The sequence below is a fragment of the Moschus berezovskii genome, chromosome 20, assembly GCF_049115385.1.
Source record: "Moschus berezovskii isolate FMDL1 chromosome 20, NW_MosBer_1.0, whole genome shotgun sequence".
Lineage (NCBI taxonomy): Eukaryota > Metazoa > Chordata > Mammalia > Artiodactyla > Moschidae > Moschus > Moschus berezovskii.
In genome coordinates this window covers 49515163-49536429 of record NC_142479.1, presented here as the reverse complement: position 1 = coordinate 49536429, position 21267 = coordinate 49515163, and the positions used below count along the sequence as shown (strand labels likewise).

The following is a 21267-nucleotide window of genomic DNA, read 5'->3' as shown; positions in this document are numbered from 1 at the left end:
TCAGACTCAGTCACTGACTGGAACTATTCCATCAGCCCTCTTGGATCTCCAGCTTGCTGATTACAGATCTTGGGACATTTTAGTCTCCATAATCAGGTGAGCCAATCCCTCATAATAAATCTGTCTATTTAAATATAGATATATAGATACCCTAGGGGTCTTTGGGTTTGTTTCTCTGGAGAACTCTAATACAAAATCCTTGGAACATCCCTTCTTAGGAAAAAGGCTTGGCCTGCGGCTGGGAAGAAGCTTAGGGGGAGGATGCTGGGGTCTCTGGTGTGAGAGGAATGTAAGCGCAGAAGCACCTGCTGCATGCTCCCCATTAGAGGAGCTGCTGCTTTAGTCTCTCCACCACGAAGACAATACTTGTAGGAACAGTGGAGGAGCATGGATTTGGGACGTCTGTGACTGGTGAGTCACTGAAAATTCTGAGACGCAGGCTCTCCTGGCTTCCGGCAAAGAGATGACCAATGGCTTTGCTTCTTAAGCCCTTTTAACCAGGTGTTACCTGAGGCTGAAGAAAAAGTCCCAATCTTAATCTTGATATGACCCTTGAGTTTGCCCAGCTGTTAGATTCACATCCATAGGCGACACACTAGATGTGGAATAAAGAATAAAGAGGCGCTTATAAGACTCCACAGTGATCACGGGGGCCATCAGCATCAGCAGGGTGGAGGTGACAGAAGCCGAATCCAAGACACAAGAGATCCAATTCTGACTGAAGCTCCAGCCATGCCCTTCCCTGTGTGTCCTTGAGAAGGTCAGGTCGCCTCTCTGGGTCTCAATTTCTACTCTCTTCTTTTGCCCATCTTGTCCCTGTGATACATAGAAACTCTTAAATTCTCCACCTTCTTCTACCGATACCCAGAATCAGGCTAAGGGAAGAATATTATTTTGCAGGTGATTCAAAGATAAGTGTGTTCAGTCACTCAGTTGTGTCAGACTCTTTGCAACCCCATGGACTGTAGCCCGCCAGGCTTCTCTGTCCGTGGGATTCTCCAGGCAAGAATACTGGAGTGGGTTGCCATGCCCTCCTCCAGGGGATCTTCCCAACCCAGGGATTGAACCCAGGTCTCCCACACTGCAGGTGGATTCTTTGCCGTCTGAACCACCAGGGAAGCCCTCAGAGATAATAGGTTTAGCCCATATGTTGTTGTTGGTGGTATAGCTAGTCTACCAGATGACCGACCCAGTTCACCACTTTGGTGTTTATGCTGCTCGCATGCCTGGGACTGCTACCAGGTACCCAATAAACCCTGTGATATTACAGGTAATTAGAGGCTTATGCAGTTTCACCTGGTTGAGTGAAGCACCTTTGTAAAGTGCTCATAAAAAACTGCAAACAAGCTCTACCCACTCTGGCCTGGCCATTTGAGTCTCCATGGGGACCTCTGAGTTAACTACAGGACTGATACAAATAAGCAGTTTTCCCAGGGGAGTCCAATTACAGGTGGACAATGCCATCAGATATCCTTTGGAGTGGGAGGTACTTCAGATATCCCTCTTCCCACCTCGTGCCCCTCAGCCTAAGATGGTAACAACTTCTTGTTGCTGCTAACTGCCCAAGGTTTTACCATCTCATTTTGATTTCTTAACCCTACCCACATCTCTGTAAATAGTTCTCCAGTCAAACCCTTTGGACTGAGTCAACAGTGAAGCTGACATGGACCAAGGTATGTGATTGTTTAAGGAAGTTTAAATAATTTTTATTTATTTATTTTTGACTGAGGAGCAGATTACCCCGGCTTCTGGCAAAGAGATGACCAATGGCCTTACTTCTGGTCTTATTGCTGCACAGGTGGGGTGGAGTGGCTTTCTGTAATTGTGGCAAGCAAGGTTGCACAAAGTTGCACTGCATGCGTTTCTCATTGTGGTGGCTTTTCTTGTTGCAGAGCGCAGGATCTAGAGCATGCAAACTTCAGTAGTTGAGGCACCTGGGCTCTAGAGCATGGGTTCTGAAGTTGTTGCGTACGGGCTTAGTTACCCCTCAGCATAAGGAAGTTTAACTATTAATCAGAGTTTCTCTTGAAGCTTAGGATTAAAATATACTGTATTTATTAGTAAAAAATATGTCCTGGCTGACTTTCATTGCAATACTGCTATGTAAAAGCCATCCCAGCAATGCTTACAAGCATTTATTCTCATGCTTGTGGGTCCAAAGATCAACTAGATTTCAGCAGACCTAGGCTGGGCTCAGCAAGCTTTAGACTGCTTGTCATCTGGGCTTGGCTCCTGGCCATGGGTTCAGTTTGAATCCCCTTCCTGGGTTTTCTTCTGGAGTCAAGGCTAAAAGGCCAACCGCTACCTGGGGCATGTTCTTCTAAGGAGATCTTGCTGGAACTAGGGAGAATAAAGCAATCCATGCATATTTCAGCCTCTGTTAACATCCCCCAGGCTAAAGCAAATGTTTTGGCTGAACCCAAGTTTCAGCTTGGCTCATCTTGTGGCCATGGCAGGCATGTGATGTAAAACTCTGGTACAGGGGAGTAAAGTACTGGAACCCATAATTCATTCCACCACAAAAAATAAGATTCGTTCCTTGAATATGGAGCTTGCACTTGTGATTCCACTAAATTCAATATTAATTTGTAAGTCAGAAAGATAAAGACAAATACCATATGATATCACTTACATGTGGAAACTAAAATATGATACAAATGAATTTATCTATGAAACAGAAATAGAATCAGAGAATAGACAGGTAGTTGCCAAGGGGAAGGGGGTGGGAGAGGGTTGGATTGGGAGTCTGAGATTAGCAGATGCAAACTGGTATATATGGATATGTCAAGTTGCCTTCCCCCATAACTCAAAAACAATTGTGAGCTTTCCTGGGGCTAACCGGGTTTGTAGAATCTGGATACCCAACTATGGCCTAATCACCCAGCCATTATATGAAAGCTTAAAGATATGGGATGATTCAATCCCACTGATGTGGGGATCTCCTCCAAAGGAGACAGAGACTACACTAAAACAATCCTTAACCCAAGCACTTGCCTTAAGGTTGCCAGACCCAGAAAAAGCATTCCAACTGTATGTCCATGAAAAGGAAGGAATAGTCCTGGGAGTGTTAACTGAAAGGTTGAGACCTGTGCCCCAGTCAGCAGGTTACTTATCCAAGAGGCTTGACCCAACCGCCCGAGGCTAGCCTCCCTGCCTTTGAAAATTTGCAGCTATTGCAGTCCTGATAGAAGATGCTTTAAGACCCTCTCTTGAGGACAAACTATTTTTACCAGTCACCAAGTGAAACAATTCCTGAATGGGAGAGGCCATTTATGGATGTCTGATCAAAGAATCCTCAAAAAATCCAGGCCTGACTGTATCCCCTTGTGAACTTCTTAACCCAGCTACCCTCCTGCCTACCCCAGAGGGCTCTCTAACCTTTCACTCTTGCTTAGAAACTTTGGACCATTGGACAAAACCCCAAGAGGGATTGTCAGAAGATCCTCTGACCAATCCTGAGGAAATCTGGTACACTGATGGGAGCAGCTTTGTCTTAGATGGAAAAAGGAGAGCAGGGTATGCAGTAGTCTCTAACTTCAAGACCAGAGGCTAAATCTTTACCATCAGGTTCAGTTAAGTTCAGTTCAGTCACTCAGTCGTGTCCAACTCTTTGCGACCCCATGAATTGCAGCACCCCAGACCTCCCCGTCCATCACCAACTCCCGGAGTTCACCCAAACTCATGCCCATCGAGTCGGTGATGCCATCCAGCCATCTCATTCTCTGTTGTCCCCTTCTCTTCCTGCCCCCAATCCCTCCCAGCATCAATCAGGGTCTTTTCCAATAAGTCAACTCTTCGCATGAGGTGGCCAAAGTATTGGAGTTACAGCCTCAACATAAGTCCTTCCAATGAACACCCAAGACTGATCTCCTTTAGGATGGACTGGTTGGATTTCCTTGCAGTTCAAGGGACTTCAAGGTGTCTTCTCCAGCACCACAGTTCAAAAGCATCAATTCTTTGGCACTCAGCTTTCTTCACAGTCCAACTCTCACATCCATACGTGACCACTGGAAAAACCACAGCCTTGACTAGACGGACCTTTGTTGGCAAAGTAATATCTCTGCTTTTTAATATGCCGTCTACATTGGTCATAACTTTCCTTCCAAGGAGTAAGCGTCTTTTAATTTCATGGCTGCAATCACCATCTGCAGTGATTCTGGAGCCCCCCAAAATAAAGTCTGACACTGTTTCCACTGTTTCCCCATCTATTTTCCATGAAGTGATGGGACCAGATGCCATGATCTTAGTTTTCTGAATACTGAGCTTCAAGCCAACATTTTCACTCTCCTCTTTCACTTTCATCAAGAGGCTCTTTAGTTCTTCTTCACTTTCTGCCATAATGGTGGTGTCATCTGCATATCTGAGGTTATTGATATTTCTCCCAGCAATCTTGATTCCAGCTTGTGCTTCTTCCAGCCCAGTGTTTCTCATGAACGTTTCTCAGTACCACCAGGTACTTCAGCCCAATTAGCTGAGCTCATAACCCTGACTCAAGCATTAGAGCTGGGAAAAGGAAAAAGAGTAGCCATTAACACCGACTCCAAGTATGCCTTTCTGGTGCTACATGCACATGCTGCTATTTGGAAAGAAAGAGGCCACTTGACTACCCAAGAGTTCCCAATTAAGTATGGTGATCAAATCCTTAGGCTCTTGAAGGCAGTCTATTTGCCTGCTGAGGTTTTAGTTTCCCACTGTAAAGGACAGCAAAAAGGGAGCACGGAAGTGGCATGAGGGAACAAGACAGCCGATCAGGCAGCTAAGAGAGCAACATTACAGAACAATGACTTAATAGGGGTTACCACCTTAGTTCTGCAGACTAATTTGCCAGAAACTCCTTTATACACTGAAGGTGAGACTCTTAAAGCTAAGAGTGAGGGCTTTCAAGAAGATCATATGGCGAGGTTCCAAAAGGAGGGACTCCTTTTTCTGCCTGGGAACCTCCAATGGAAGTTGGTTAACTCCTTACGTGCCACCACTCATTTAGGTGACAAGGACCTCCAAAGATTACTAGACAGGTCCTTCAGAGGAACAGGCCTCCAAACGACTATAAGGCAAGTGGTCTCCTCTTCTCTCACTTGCCAATTAAACAACCCCAAGGAGCTTGAAGACCCCAGCCCATCCAACAGAATGGACCTATCCAGGAGAGGACTGGGAGATGGTCTTCACCCAGATGCCAGTTTCTCAAGGGTATAAATACCTACTAGTCATGATACATACCTTCACAGGATGGACTGAAGTTTTTCCTACCCAGACTGAGAAGGTCAAGGAGGTGGTCAAAAAACTGTTCCATGAAATCATTCCAAGATTTGGCCTGCCCAGGTCACTACAAAGTGATAATGGGACATCATTTACTTATAAAGTCACCCACAGGGTCTCTAAAGCATTGGGCATTACTTATTAGCTCCATTGTGCCTGGAGGCCTCAGTCTTCAGAAAAAGTGGAAAGAACCAATCAAATCTTAAAATCAGAGATAAAAATGATACCCAAGGGGATCTCCCTCTGGTGCAAGGAGGCTTCAACAATAGCTCTCCTCCACATCCATATTGCCCCTAAGGAACAGGTCAGTCTTAGCCATTATGAGACGCTATATGGGAGACCTTTTATTTATGTCAATGACCTCTTCCTAGATCCAGAGGCTCAGAACCTCCGATCTTATACTATGGCCGTTGGGCAATTCCATAAAGAAATATGCTTATGGGGTGTCAACAAGGATCCAAAAGAGTCTAAAGGGCCACCGCTGTATGCTCCAGGGACTCAAGTCCTAATTAAGGTCTGGAAAGATGGGTCCCCAAAGGCTGAACTCCAGCCCACATGGAAGCGCCTCTACCCTGTAATACTTTCTACCCCCACAGCAGTCAAGGTCCCAGGGCCTGGCTCCTACTCATGAGTCATGAGTCAAGCTGTGGAAGAAAGCAGATGAGGACACTCAACATACCTGTGAGCCCCTGGGAGATCTCAGATACCTACTCAGGACTACAGATAACTACACACACCAAATGATCTCACTAATATCTTGAATCTAAAAAATAAAACAAACAGTCAAGGAAAACAAAAACAGAGTCATAGATACAGAGAAAAAATGGGTGATTGCCAGAGGGGAGGTTTCGGGGGTGTGTGTGAAATAGGTGAACAGAAAATCTCCAGTTATAAATAAAGAAGCCAGGGAATGTAATATACAGCAAAACGAATGTGGTCAATAACACTGTAATATCCTTGTATGTGGGACAGATAATTTCTACACTTACTGCGGTGAGCACTTCATAATGTATGCAGATGTCAAATCACTATGAAGTAGTGCACCTGAAACGAACATAATACATCAACTATATTTCAACTGGGAAAAAGAAATCATTTGACTTCTCCCCTGAGCACCCCTCCTCGTGGCTGACTCACTGGATCAGGATGCAGAGTTGGTTTAATCACCCTTCCAAGAACACTTTTCAGAAGGCTTAGATATGGCACCAGGATCTTCTGGATGCATCTCAGACCCAAATAGATAAGAGCTCAATTGTCAAAGACAAAGAGTTTGTGTATATAACTGTGTCAATTTTCTGTACAACAGTGATTATCACAAGATTATAAATCACCCACATTTAACTAAAACAGAAAAAAAAAAAAAAGAGTTTGGCCTTTGGCCCAGTGACACCAGTGATGGTGGTGTGTAGACTGGGCACTGGAAGTTGCTGGAATAACCAAGCACAGAGGAGGTCCAAATGACTTAAGAACTTGCTAATTTATCAAAGTGACTGCCAGAAATGAGCCTACAGGTATGGAGAAGTGGAGGTCCTGTCATGGTGGTAAAATAGCAACCCCGGCCACCATGAGGAAAGCCTCATCTCATCCTGGGAGAGGCTACCCTCAGGCTAGCCCACACAGCATGGAGTAAAATGTGCTCAGACCTGGTCACTTGTTAGGGCTCCAGGTAGACTGGAGAGGCTCTTTCTTCACCTCTCAGGGCAGCAGCAAACACTGCTTGGCTCTGGGTCTAGACACCCAAGGGACCACAGCCAGACTTGCCATGGGAACTGGTGTTTAAGCCCCTGGGTAAATTAAGCTGAGAAAGAGCAAACATCCTTACTTAGGTAACTTTCCCTTCCTGCCAACCACAGAGAATGTACGCTGGAGCCAAAATCACAGGTCGCAATGTTACTGAACAGAAGTTCTTGTGTCGGATGCACAATGAGGCCAAACTGAGACTTTGGAGTTTGGAGAAAAGAAACATTTATTTCAGGGCCGAGCAAGGAGAAAGAGCAGCTCCTGCTCAAACACCCTGAACTTCCCTAAGGCGTTCAGGGAAGTGTTTATAAGCAACATTTGGAGTGAAGCCTGCAGAGTTTGTGACTTACTTCTGATTGGCTGGTGTTGAGGTAACAGGTTGGTGTTACAGGAATTGAGAAGCTGGGACTTGGGACTCAGGACCCTTTGCTGCAGGGCTTGCACCTGGGCAAATATCCCAAGCAACAAAATACAAAGAAACTAAATTATAAGAGAATAAAACTAACAGCATGCATGCTAAGGGGAGGTTATGGACAACAAAATATAAAAAGACAAAAAAAAAAGCAAACCAAAAAACCCACTGCCACTTCTGAAGAACTGGAAGCAAAAGTAGGGTAATGTGCATGCCCTGCACTCAACACTGCCAAAGGGGTGGTAACACCATCTAAGCCATCCCTCAGGCTTGCCCCTAGACACATCCCTACCCTCACCCCAAACAAGGAACCAGGTCATTCCTTATATAGAAGGAGCAAGCTGACTTGTTACTTGTTTTCGATTCTCCCCTACTACAGCAGGGGCCCCAGTAAAGCCTTGCCTGAATTTGTCTGATTTTTTATCAATTTCTACTGATAGGCGAAGGTCAAGAACCCTGGAGGACATCAGAATCTTGGGTTCACTCTGAAGTTACCACCTTCACTTGTTCAGTTCAGTTCACCTCAGTTGCTCAGTTGTGTCCGACTCTGCGACCCCACGGACTGCAGCATGCCAGGCTTCCTTGTCCATCACCAACTCCCGGAGTTTACTCAAACTCTTGTCCATTGAGTTGGTGATGCCATCCAACCATCTCATCCTCTATCATCCCCTTCTCCTCCTGCCTTCAATCTTTCCCGGCATCAGGGTCTTTTCCAATGAGTCAGTTCTTCGCATTAGGTGGCCAAAATATTGGAGTTTCAGCTTCAGAATCAGTCCTTCCAATGAACAATCTCCTTTAAGAAGGACTGGTTGGATTTCCTTGCAGTCCAAGGGACTCTCGAGAGTCTTCTCCAACACCACAGTTCAAAAGCATCAATTCTTCAGTGCTCAGCTTTCTTTATAGTCCAACTCTCACATCCATACGTGACTACTGGAAAAACCATAGCCTTGACTAGATGGACCTTTGTTGGCAAAGTAATGTCTCTGCTTTTTACTATGCCATCTAGTTTGCTCATAACTTTTCTTCCAAGGAGTGCCTTTTTATTTCATGGCTGCAGTTACCATCTGCACCTTCACTTGGGTGGGACCTTAGTTCCGGTAGAACTCAAAGGAAATTGTTATGTATATTCCCTGAGGAGGAACCAGGACCTTGCTCATCCAGCACTATAGTTTCTTGATTGTTCCTCCTTTGTTTTTGCATTCCCTATTTCCTAGTTTGAATCTGTCCTTTGGTACCGAGGGAAGATCAAGAGGCTGAAGACTTTATCCTGCAAATAAGAAACAAGGGACCTGATGAACTATACTCCAATAAAATAAAATAATTAAAAAGAAAAGAAAGAAATGGGGGACCCAAAAAGGCTTTTGTGCCACAGGGTCCTGCTCAGTTTCCACAATACTTCTGTGAGGCAAGAGTCATGGCTAAATAAACCTGGTCCCATCTCCAAGTCAGGCTTCCTTGGTGGCTTAGGTGGTAAAGAATCTGCCTGCAATGCAGGAGACCTGGGTTCGATCCCTAGGTTGGGAAGATCCCCTGGAGAAGGAAATGGCAACCCACTCTAGTATTCTTGCCTGGAGAATTTTATGGACAGAGGAGCCTGGCAGACTATACAGTCCATGGGCTCACAAAAAGTTGGATATGACTGAGCAACTAACACTTTCACTTTCATATTTAAGTCAGAAGAGCTCCCCTTAGACCCAACTAGGGGGAAGGTGCGGTACAGTGCACTGACCTTAGAGATACAACTCCAGGGTGCAAGTCTTCACTCAGACGCTGGCAACAAGTTTGAACAAGTCCTGAAATCTCTCCCAGGCTGGGTCTTCACAACTGCAAAGCAGTACATTGTGAGAGTTGAATAGAATTAAGGAGTACAAGGTATGTGAAAGCCCTTGGTAAACAATGGGGTGTTTTTACTTCATGTACCTGCAAGTGCTACAATGTCTTGCTGATTACTCTTGTCCAGGAAATCATAGCATCCGGTTTTCAGCTATTTCTGCTAACTGAGGCAAACTGACTGAAACCACCCACCCTGGCCAGGCACCATAGTAACAATTTGCCTGAATTATTTTAAGATAGGAGATTCTAGAAAGGAAAGGGTAACTAATAAGCCACCACCAACCAGAAGAGTTCCACAAAGGTCAAAAGGAGACACTATGTGCCCTGCCACCTCCTAGAATCTTTCTCTCTGGCACCCATCTTGGCTGAGCAATGCCTGAGCCAACAGGAAGGACTCTGAGTCTGAATGATTGCCAAAGACAACCCAGACACTAACCCCCTTATCAAAAACCAAGACTGCAAGCTGAGCAGCTGCGAGTTGAGCTGCCAGGCAGAGCAGTTCTTCTGGGTTCCCTTATCCTACTGCTCTCCGCCTGGGCGCCCCTTCCCAATAAGATCTCTTGCTTTGTCAGCATGTACTGTCTCCTCTGACAATTCATTTCCAAGTGTTAGACAAGAGCCCATTTTTGGGCCCTGGAAGGAGCCACCTTCCTGCAACGTTGATAGGACAGTTCTCTGCAAGAGCCACTCCAGAACTCCCTCCAGCAGGGTTTCTCTTTTTTGCCGGCTGCTGAGAAGCTCTGAGCTGACTTTGGGACTCAGCTACACCAAGGCTGTAGATCTCTCTAGTTGTAGATCTTTTCCCAGACTTTTTGGGTTTCACTGATTGTCTGGGTTTGTTTGATTTTATGTCAGTCTTGAATTCCTTTTTGGAATTTATATGGACAGAAAATCGGTCATTTTTCAATGGCATTATTAAAGCCATTGTTTTGTCTAGTTTAAAACAAGGTTATGTTGGTGATTTAAATACTGGATCATACTAAAATACAATACACTCACACTTGAGGTGACCCACAGGGAGCCGCTCAGCACCGCACCTGGCTGAAAAGGGATGGGCAAATGCTAATTTCACCTGAAATCCACCAGACTCTTCTAGACACAGGCATTAAGTGGCTGTACAAGAGTGTTAGAGGGACTTGACCAACTGCAGCTTTCCTCCCCAGACTTTTCGCCAGAACAGTTCCGGTGGGGCGGGGGTGTGGAGTGTGGAGCGCGGTGGAGGTGGAGGTGGGGCAAGACTGATGTCCGCGAACTCAAATGCGCCGGAGGTTGTGAGGCTCGCGGAAGAGTGGATGATACCGTCTCAACAGGAAGGAAAGCGAGAGGCCGCGGTCGTAGGGAGGCTAGAGGTGGGCGCGGGGATTTTATTCTTTTTGGTGGAGAGGGAGCTCCGTTTACCCACCAAGAAGTGTCACAGATTGGGAGAGACGCGGTGCAAAGATGGGCTCCGACAGCCCAGGGCAGGTGACCTTGGCAGGAGAAGGGAAGTGCGGGTGCCACGGGAAAAAACGTCGAGTCCACGCGGTTCTCCACGGAGAGGCCTTTTTTTTTTTTTTAAACAACTCGGGCCAACAAGATGAAGTCTGGCTGGATTGGGGGCTCTGCGTCCAAGGGTCAGAAACTGCACCACTCGTCAGGAGCTGCCGAGTCACCCAGACTCCGTTCAGATCTCAGCTGTTCCACTCAACTGATCACCCTACTTCGCCTCAGCTTCCCCGTCCTAAAAGTGGGGGCTGATAACTTCAGTGGTCTCTTAGGGCTGTTGTGACGAATAAATGGTACCACGTAAATAAAGCGTTTGTGCCTAGTATCAATCATAGGCAGGGACTATTTCATTACTGTCACCTCGGGAATTCCTTGGTGGTCCAGCGGTTAGCCGGAGAAGGCAATCGCACTTCACTCGTACTCTTTTGCCTGGAAAATCCATGGACGGAGCAGCCTGGTAGGCTTCAGTCTATGGGGTCGCTAAGAATTGGACACGACTGAGCGACTTCTTTCACTTTTCACTTTCTTGCAGTGGAGAAGGAAATGGCAGCCCACTCCAGTGTTCTTGCCTGGAGAATCCCAGGGATGGGGGAGCCTGATGGGCTGCCGTCCATGGGGTCGCACAGAGTCGGATACGACTGAAGCGACTTAGCAGCAGCAGCAGCCAGTGGTTAAGACTTTGGAGCTTACGTTGGAAGGGACATTGAGTTCCATCCCTGATCGGGGATCTAAGATCCTAAAAGGTTCAGTTGTCCCCCAAAGACCTCAAAGATGCTGGGACGCAAGGGCGCCAAGCTGTGCTCAGGACAAGACCCGGGAGATGGGCGGGGGTTGGTGGTGAAGTGGGCGGGTTCGACCCAAGCTCTCGCGGCTTCCCCGCGTTGGTGCCTAGGGCTGGACAATCGGCCGGGAGGCTGCACGGCTCCACCAGCCCAGGGCGTCCGAGGCGGCGGGATTTGTGATGACTTTGTTCGGGTGAGTGTCTCCGGAGCAGCGGTCAGTCTTGGCCAGCCAGAGACGCGCCTTCGGGCAGCGGCCAAGTGCTGGGCCCGCGGACGCCAGGGTCAAGGGAGGGGGCAGCCCGTCCCTAAATTAAGTCCAGTTCGCCGCCTGCCTAGGTGGGGCAGCTAGGAGACAGTTACTGGGGACGCTGATGAGAATCCTTGCTTGTTCTCGACCGCTGCGCTCTGGGGAACACTGGTTTTTAGAGGTGGAAATGAAAAATTTGACGTGGAGGTTGCTTCTTGAGCCTGGAGTGCTTAGTGCGGTGTTGCCGAGCATGCGGAGCGGCCTGGAACCCGGAGGCTCTGAACAGGGCTGGAGGTGTGGGTCCCCAGGGCCTGGGACCCCGGCGCGGAAACCGCCGGCTCTGGGCAGTCAGAAACAGCGGCTGCTTCCCTTACGCAGCTTCAAAAAACAGCCTGGGGTTTAGGAGTCAGAGATTTTGAAAAGTTGGTTCTCAGGTCCAGGCGACAGTCTCGAGGCAGAATGTTTGTTTTGTGGCTCCGGGCGCTAAATCCTCTAAGGAATAGCGTAATAATTAACAGGGGGAAAAATAGACTTGGAGGGCTCATTTAGTTTTATAAACCAGGAAGAAGGATCAGAAATACAATTTGTGCCTTTTTATCCCCAAAGTTTACTTTCTATGTATTTTTCGAAACTAAAGCGACCATTTAATGCTAATAAGGAAGGCGTCTCCCGGCAATGCAAAAACGTGTCGGAAGGATGATGTTTTATGGGCATTAACATGAAGCGCAGTGTGTAAGGGCTTCCCTGGTGGCTCAGATGGTAAAGGATCCGCTCGCAATGCGGGAGACCCAGGTTCGATCTCTGGGTGGGGAAGACCCCCTGGAGAAGGGAATGGCTACCCACTCCCGTATTCTTGCCTGGGGAATCGCATGGAGAGAGGAGCCTCGTCCATGGGAGTCGCAAGAAGTCCAACACAACTGAGTGACTAACACTTTCACTTTTGTGGCTGAGCGAGGGGAGGAGGTAGCCCTTTCGTCGCAGAAAGCCCTCTCCCCTTCCTTAGCCAAAGACTCCCCTCATCCCACATTCCTTGATGAGTGAGAAGGAGCCCCGGCACCAGGCTCCCAACTGGTGCCAAGGAATTAAAAGCTGGCAAGTCCTCAGCAAACTTGATTTTCCCTTCACATATGGACCGCTGGAATTGTGAACAAAAGTTCTGGATTTTCCTGATAGTTTTGCTATGTTTATATCTCTGTGAAAGTAAGGCTGCTGACTCCTGTGGCCTTGGGGAACTAAAGTTTCTTCCTTAGAAGAAACTATTTCTTTTAACCTTTTCTTTGCCTTTTTAGTTATCTTTTTTATTAAAAAAATACCTGACTCTGAAGATATTTCTGATTTTTGTCCCTCTGTGATAGGATAGTTCACTCCAACACACCCTACCTACCCAAGAAACAATTGCTATAGTAGCATGCAGTAAAACTCCGTAAATGTTGGTCGGTAAATTCCTTTCATCCACTTATTTGTTATGAATAGGCCCTGTTCTAGATTGTACCACCAGAGTTCACCTCAGCACTCTTTGAAGTGTGATGTCCAAGCTACAGTTGTGGAAATGGAGAATAAAGGTTGTCTAAGGGCTACGTTGAAAGGAGCAGGTTGGAATCTAACTCTGAGGATAGTCAGTACTTTTTTGATTGTGTGGGACATTTTATTCATAGCATTTCATTCCACAAAATTTGATAATCCTACCATGTGAGAGGCATTATACCAGGTACGGGGGATACAACTGTCCTGACCTCTTGGAAAAGTTATGACTCTAGCATATTTGACATCATCAGTTGATCATTTTTTAATACCCTTCTCTATAGGACAGAATTATCTTCAGTAATAATATATAATACCAATGGTAATGCGAAGAGTTGACTCACTGGAAAAGACTCTGATGTGGAAGGGATTGGGGGCAGGAGGAGAAGGGGATGACAGAGAATAAGATGGCTGGATGGCATCACCGACTCAATGGACATGAGTTTGAGTGAACTCCGGGAGTTGGTGATGGACAGGGAGGCCTGGTGTGCTGTGATTCATGGGGTCGCAAAGAGTCAGACACGACTGAGCAACTGAACTGAACTGAACTGAACCAATGATAATTACTATTATCTTGCTCTTTCATTTGCAGACAATTAAAAATAAACTTCAATTTTTAAAGATATTCAAATAGTTTATATATGAATTAACTCATAAGTGGTAAATTCATACCAAACAAAATATACTTGGCAGTTTGCACTGTTTTTGCTATTTTAAATTTTAAACACAAATGAAAAACTCAAGTGGTCACCACTAAAGATAGAAGTAACCAGATGCTTGGTTGTGTCTTTAAAATTATTGTGGTATTAGTGTCTATTTTACATCGGTTGCTTAAATGGAGAAATGGGCTTGAGCAATTCTGAATACTTATTCTGATTGCACGTTTACTCCTGAAAAGAATCTCTGTAGCTGAGCCAGGTATGTGTTGGGAACCAGCTGTGTCTGTGCCTGTGAGTTCTTCAGATTAACTTGTACATAGAATATAACTTTTATTAAGGTATATAATATAATATAATATATAATATAATAATATAATATAAATATAATACTTATGTAATATAATTTTTACATAAGTACTGTGCTAATTTGAAGCTCTTCTGTATTATTATTGTCTTATTAAAATTTTTATTGAGGTATAGTTGATGTACAATAAGTTTCAAGTGTGCAACATTTTGTTGTTCAGTTCCTCAGTGGTGTCTGACTCTTTCCCACCCCAGGGACTGCACATGCCAGGCTTTCCTGTCCTTCACCACCTCCCAGAGCTTGCTGGACTCATGTCCATTGAGTCTGTGATGCCATCCAACCATCTCATCCTCTGTCATCTGCTTCTCCTCCTGCCTTCAATGTTTCCCAGCATCAGGGTCTTTTCTATAGTGACTGATGAATTTTAAAGGTTATATTCCATTTATATTTATTATAAAATATTGGCTATACTCCCTGTATTGTACTATAAGTCCTTGTAAAAGCTCAATTATATTATCAAGAACCATAGTAATTGCTTAGAACTTAGATCAGCAGTTCTTGGTCTTTTTGGTTTCAGTTCAGTTCAGTTCAGTCACTCAGTCGTGTCTGACTCTTGGCGACCCCGTGAATCACAGCACGCCAGGCCTCCCTGTCCATCACCAACTCCCAGAGTTCACTCAAACTCATGTCCATCGAGTTGGTGATGCCATCCAGCCATAGGACCCTTGTAATGCTTAGAAATTATTGAGGACCCCAGAGAACTTTTGTTTAGGTGGGTTGTATCTATTCCTATCACCATATTAAAAATTAAAGCTGTGAAAATTAAAAAAATAAAGTCACTAAAAAGAATAACCATAAACCTATCCAATGGAAACATAACACAGTTTAATGAAATAACTGTGATGAGTTGAGGACTCTACTGGGGCTGATGGCTGGATCCACTTCCTAGCTCACTCAAGTGCCTGTTGGCTGGGGACTTTAGTTCCTCTCCACGTGGCTCTGCATGGGCAGCTCACAGCATAGCAGTGGGCTTTTCCAGAACAGATCCTCTGAGAATGTGTCACCAAGGTGATAGTCACAGAGTCTTTTATTAGCAGTCTCAGAAGTGACCCATGTTGTTTTCGTATTGGCCACTCAGACTCGTGTGGGAAGGGGCTTCTTCCACTCTGTGCTGTTTTTGGCCAGGGTGGAAAGGGCTACACAAAGGTGTGACTACTTGGAAGCTGAGACCATCCAAAGGCCACCCGGGAGACTGGCTACCATGGGACTTTGGCATTTATTTTCATGAATGAGACGGACTGTGGTTTTTTTCTTTTTTAAAAAATTTTAATATTTGTTTTTATTTATTTGGCTGCTGTGGGCCTTAGTTGTGACATTAGCGCTCTTAGTTGTGGCATGTAGAGTCTCATTCCCCCACCAGGGATCAAACTTGGGTCTCTTGCATTGGGAGCTTAGAGTCTTAGCCATGGGACCACCAGGAAAGTCCCTCTTTCTTTCTTAAATCTTTGTAAGGTTTTGGTGAAACGTTTATGTTGTTTCATAAGTTGTAGTTTTTTCCCTATTCTTTAGAAGAATAGGAAGTCAACTGAAAATGAAAATTTGGCTTATAGAATTATTCAGAATTTTCTATTTTTCCTTGTGTCAGTTTTTTAAAGCTGTATTCTTCTCTAAGAACTTGCTTGTTTCCTCTAAATTTTCAAGTTTAGTGTCACAAAATTACTCATTTATATTCTTATTACTTCCTTAATAGCCTTAAGTTTCAAGTAATGCCCCCAACATTTCTGACTTTGGTGATTTGTGCCTGCTCTTGTTTTTATCTTATTTCCTTCCAATGAGCTTATTACTTTTATAAGGGCTTCCCTGATGGCTTAGATGGTAAAGAATCCACCTGCAATGCAGGAGACCCAGGTTCGATCCAGGGAAGATCCCTGGATAAGGGAATGGCAACCCACAGGATTCTTGCCTGGAGAATCCCATGGACAGAGGAGTCTGGTGGGCTACAGTCCATGGGGTCACAAAGAGTCGAACTAACACTTTCACTTTTAAAACAGCTTTTGGCTTCAATGATACTTTAAAGTATATGTTTCCTATTTCATTATTTTCTGTTCTCATATTTATTATTTTCTTCTTCCTACTTTATTCTGAGCCTAATTTACTGATCTTTTTCTGATTTTTGAGGTAGATGCTTGACTTCCTGACTCTCAGATTTTCTTCTTTTCTAATAGAGATATTCAAAGGCATAAATTTCTTTGTGAGTATTGTTTTTTAGTTGCTTTCCAGTGGTGGTGATTTGTGGTATTTTCACTGTCATGTAATTCAAACGAATGTTAATTTCCATCGTGATTTTTCTTTGACCCATGGTTATTTAGAAGTGCATTTCTGAATTTTTAAAAGCAAGGATTTTCTAGTTATCTTTTTATTGTTCACTGGCAACTTAATTGCATTAAGGTTAGAAAATATACTCTATATTACTGAAATTCTTTGAAATTTTGGACACTTGTTTTATGACCCAGCATATGTTCAGTTTTTGTAAATGTTCTGTGTATGTTTGGAAGAAATTCATATTCTGTAGTCACTACATGTAGGGCTTTATATAGTCCATTTATATAAAGTTTGCTGATTGCTTCAAATCATCTAAATGCTTATTAATTTTTTGATTGCTTTGTTGATCAGATTAAAATCTCTCTCACCATGATTGTGAATATGTATGTTTCTCCTTGTAATTCTTTCAGTATTTTGCCTTATATATTTTAAGGTTATGTTATTAGAATAAAGAATTGTTATCTCTTTCTGTGAGCTGAGTATTTTATAACTTGAGGTATTCCTCTATCTGTGGTTTTGCTTGATATCTCTATATTAATATCAAGTGAAGTAGGCTTCACTTGATATTAATTAAGTCAACTTCCTTTATTATTAATATAGAGATAGCAGCTTTATCTTGGTTACACTTAGTGTATTTATCTTCCTTTTTACTCTCAATGTTTCTATATAATTTTCTTTCGATGTATCTCTTGCAAACCACATATATTTGGGTTTCTTTTTTCCATCTAGTCTGATTACCTTATGTTTTAATTGGAGCATTTAATCAATTATGTAATTATTGGATGAGATGGTTAGATAGCATCACTGACTCAATGAACATGAATTTGAGCAAACTTGGGGAGTAGTGGAGGACAGAGAAACCTGGCGTGCTGCAGTCCATGGGGGTCTTAGAGTTGGACATGACTTAGTGACTGAATAACAAGATATAGTTGGTTTAAATCTAACATCTCAGCGAGTGCTTTCTATTTGTTCTGCCTGGTCTATATTCTTCTTTTCTCTCTTCTTGCACTTTCGGAATTGATTTTTTTTATTATCCTATTTTCCTGTCTATTAGCTTTATTATTTATATTTTATTTCTGCAGTAGTTACACCATGTATTATAAGGTTCTTGACCTACCAAAGTCTAAAATATTGTTTTTAAAAATTATTTAATTCTTATTTTATTTATTTTCATTTTTTGGCTGTGCCACGTGGCATGTGGGATCTTAGTTCCCCAACCAGTGATCAAACTCATGCTGCCTGCATTGGAAGAGCAGAGTTTTAACCGCTGGACCACCAGGGAAGTCCTTAATTGTTTTTTTTAATCTTCTTCCCAGGGAAATGTAAAGACCTTGGAACACTTTTAGTCTGTTTACTCTTTTCCTGACTTACGTGTCATTACGTCAATCTTTTTTGGTTCTGTTGTGTTTTATGATTTTCTTATTGTCTCTTACTGTCACTAAACAAAACAGTATTATTTTATATAGTCAGTAGTCATCTAGACTTACCCACTTTTCAGTTTTATTTCTCTTCCTTATTTCTTTATGATCTTCCTTCTGGAGTAATCTACCTTTATTTTAGTGCAAATATGCTGGTTATCAGTTCCCTCAAATGTTGCTTGTCTAGAAACACCTTTATGGGCACCTTCATTTTTGAATAGTCCTGGTGGTATCAAAGATATTTCAGTATCTCTGGCTTCCCATATATTCTGTTGGAAAATTAACTAGCAGCTTCTTTTAAAGGTAACCTTTTATGGCTGCTTTTAAGATTATCTTCTTGTATTTTATTTGTTTTTTGAAGAGCATTTGTTTAATGTTATGCATCTCCTACCGTGTGGCTTCAAGCTACCGTGACAAAAGCCCCACTCACACCTTAAATCACCTCAGCCCTTCTGCTGAAGAATTTGGCTGTCGTGACAGGCTGCTTTGGGAACTTCCCCCTCCCCAGAACTTCCGAGTAGCCCAATCGCACCACACCCATGCTATGACTCACCCCAGTCTTATTCTCGGCAGCATTTACCTGTGTCTGCTCACTGACCAAGATCCACGTTTTATCAAGGTTGACAGTTGGGCAGAAGCTCTGGTTCCTCTTTAAGTAGTAATGCCTCACCAATTTTGCGTGACTGGGGAGAGAAGGCTGCCATTTTCACTACTTCACTACGATTAAAAAGCTATGTTTATCATCTTCACATCCCGTCTCCCCCTTTACAGTGTGAGTTATCGACTCGTGCGAAAGAGTGACATAGCAGGTACTCCACTTTTCAAATAGAACAAGTCTTTAAAAAGCCACCAAAGCTATCAAGTGGAAAAGAGTAGTTTTTTCATGGAACCAGAGTAAGTCACTGAGGTCAGAGGCAGTGCCAAGACTAGAATTCAGGTCCCTTGATAGTTTCTACAGCTGTTACTTCTGTAACAGAGGTCTCCTAAACCTCCCCCTAATATGTGGGCATGCATGGATCTAACAGTTGTATAGGTCAGTCTGATGAATGTCACTAACCTGGTGACTGATGATGTCATGAGGGCCACAGCCAGTAACTAAGGTCAGCAGTTACTTTTGGAGGACTCCACTGCCCTCAGGCAGTAGCTGATACCCAAGCTTGACTCTAGCCCTGATTCTCCTTGTGTTTTAATTTTTACTACAATGCTTTTTGGTGTGTATTTCTGTTTAATTTTCTTTCTTGTGGCTTAAATAGAACTTCATAAAAGCTCCTTCATTAATTTTGAAAATTTTCAGTCATTTTTCTTCAAGTATTCCTCTGCCCCAGTTCCTCTTCTCCAGTACTCGAATACTGACTGTTTCCTCTGTGTCTTTGATTCTTTTATTAATTTGAGATCTTTTGTTCCTATATTATCCATTTTGGCAGTTATTTTATTTTGTTTTTTATTGACGTTTAGTTGATTTACAATGTTTCAGGTAAACAGCAAAGTGATTCAGTTATACATATACATACGTAAAGAAGTAGAGCTGGAAAACCAATAAGGTAGAAAAGTGAAGTGAAGTGAAGTGAAAGTCATGACTGAGTGACTCTTTGCAACCCCATGGGCTATGCAGTCCATGGAATTCTCCAGGTCAGAATACTGGAGTGGGTAGCCTTTCCTTTCTCCAGGGGATCTTCCCAACCCAGGGATTGAACCCAGGTCTCCTGCATTGTAGGCAGATTCTTCACCGGCTGAGCCAAAAGGGAAATCCAAGAATCCTGGAGTGGGTAGCCTATCCCTTCTCCAGCGGATCTTCCTGACCCAGAAATCAAACCAGGATCTCCTGCATTGTAGGCAGATTCTTTACCAACTGAGCTATCAGAGAAATCCCAAGGTAGATAAACTGGTATAGTAAGAATGTCATAGCAGAGCTCTGTGAGAATGTTTGGAGGCAGTAGATGCAGATTAGGTTAGAAAACGGTAGCTTGGATATTAGGTTATGAAGGGCCTGTAACAGGCCTCCCAGTTGGTTCTAGTGGTAAAGAACCCAGCTGCTAATGCAGAAGACACAGGAGATTTGGTTCAATCCTTGGGTTGGGAAGATCCCCTGGAGTAAGAAATGGCAATCACTGCAGTATTCTTGCCTGGAGAATCCCATGGACAGAGGAGACTGGTGGGCTATAGTCCATGCGGTTGCAAAGAGTCAGACACGACTGAAGCAGCTTAGCACTAGCACTAGCACGCTGCTGCTGCTAAGTCACTTCAGTCGTGTCCGACTCTGTGTGACCCCGTAGACGGAAGCCCACCAGGCTCCGCCGTCCCTGGGATTCTCCAGGCAAGAATACTGGAGTGGGTTGCCATTTCCTTCTCCAATGTGTGAAAGTGAAAAGTGAAAGTGAAGTCGCTCAGTCATGTCCGACCCTTAGCGACCCCATGGACTGCAGCCTACCAGGCTCCTCCATCCATGGGATTTTCTAGGCAAGAGTACTGGAGTGGCTTGCCATTGCCTTCTCCAGCACTAGCATACATATATATCTATTCTTCTTAAGATTCTTTTCCACTATAGACTATTACAAGATACTGAATATAGTTCCTTGTGCTATACAGTAAATTCTTGTTGTTTACCTATTTTATATATAAGGATGTTTATCTATTAATCCCAGTTCCTAATTTATCTGTCCACCTCCTTGGCAGTTATAGTCTGACCTATCTTCCAGTCTTGTCAAATTCTCTGTTAAATTCATCCACTTAAGTTTTCAGTACTGTTATTTTTTTATTTCTAAAATTTCTGTGTCTTTTTATTTTCTTCAATTTTGTGTTTGGGAAGCAAAAGGCAAAGGAGAAAGGCAAAGATATACCCAAGAGAATGCAGAGTTCCAGAGAACAGCAAAGAGAAAAGAAAACCTTCTTAAGTGAACAGTGCAAAGAAATAGAGAAAAACAATAGAATGGAAAAGACTGGAGATCTCAAGAAAACTGGAGATAACAAGGGAGCATTTCATGCAAAGATGGGCACAATAAAGGACAGAAACAACGGGGACCTAACAGAAGCAGAAGCAATTAAGAAGAGGTGGTAGGGATACACAGAAGAACTATACAAAAAGGCCTTAATGACCTGGATAATCATGATGGTCTGGTCACTCCCTAGAGCCAGGCATCCTGGAGTGTGATGTCAAGTGGGCCTTAAAGAGCATTACTATGAACAAAGCTAATGGAGGTGATGGAATTCCAGCTGAACTATTTCAAATCCTAAAAGATGATACTGTGAAAGTGCTGCACTCAGTATGTCAGAAAATTTGGAAAACTCAGC

General features: G+C 43.8%; 1 protein-coding gene, 1 long non-coding RNA gene and 1 other non-coding gene across 5 annotated transcripts in view; 1 reads left to right on the top strand and 2 right to left on the bottom strand.

The window, feature by feature from the left end:
- Nucleotides 1–21267, top strand: part of B4GALNT2 (beta-1,4-N-acetyl-galactosaminyltransferase 2 (SID blood group)) — a 104026-nt gene that overhangs the window by 23482 nt on the left and 59277 nt on the right. The window contains exon 2 of one of the 3 annotated variants that reach the window (XM_088828999.1): nt 5–96. The exons of 1 other annotated variant lie outside the window; for it this stretch is intronic. Coding sequence is in view for 1 of the 2 variants with exons in the window: in XM_055407615.2 (XP_055263590.2) it covers nt 11688–11701 (14 nt within the window). In the remaining variant the exon portion in view is untranslated. Of the gene's footprint in view, nt 1–4; nt 97–11578; nt 11702–21267 lie in introns of those variants that run through there. One more of the 3 variants, XM_055407615.2, reaches the window with a different exon arrangement.
- LOC148774723 (uncharacterized) lies at nt 5936–9313 on the bottom strand. Its single transcript, XR_016035409.1, has 4 exons — nt 9138–9313; nt 7347–8675; nt 6246–6300; nt 5936–6019 (listed from the first exon to the last, which is right to left on the bottom strand). It is a non-coding gene; the product is annotated as an uncharacterized LOC148774723 (long non-coding RNA).
- Nucleotides 19024–19153, bottom strand: LOC148774722 (small nucleolar RNA SNORA3/SNORA45 family). The gene has a single exon (XR_016035607.1). It is a non-coding gene; the product is annotated as a small nucleolar RNA SNORA3/SNORA45 family (small nucleolar RNA).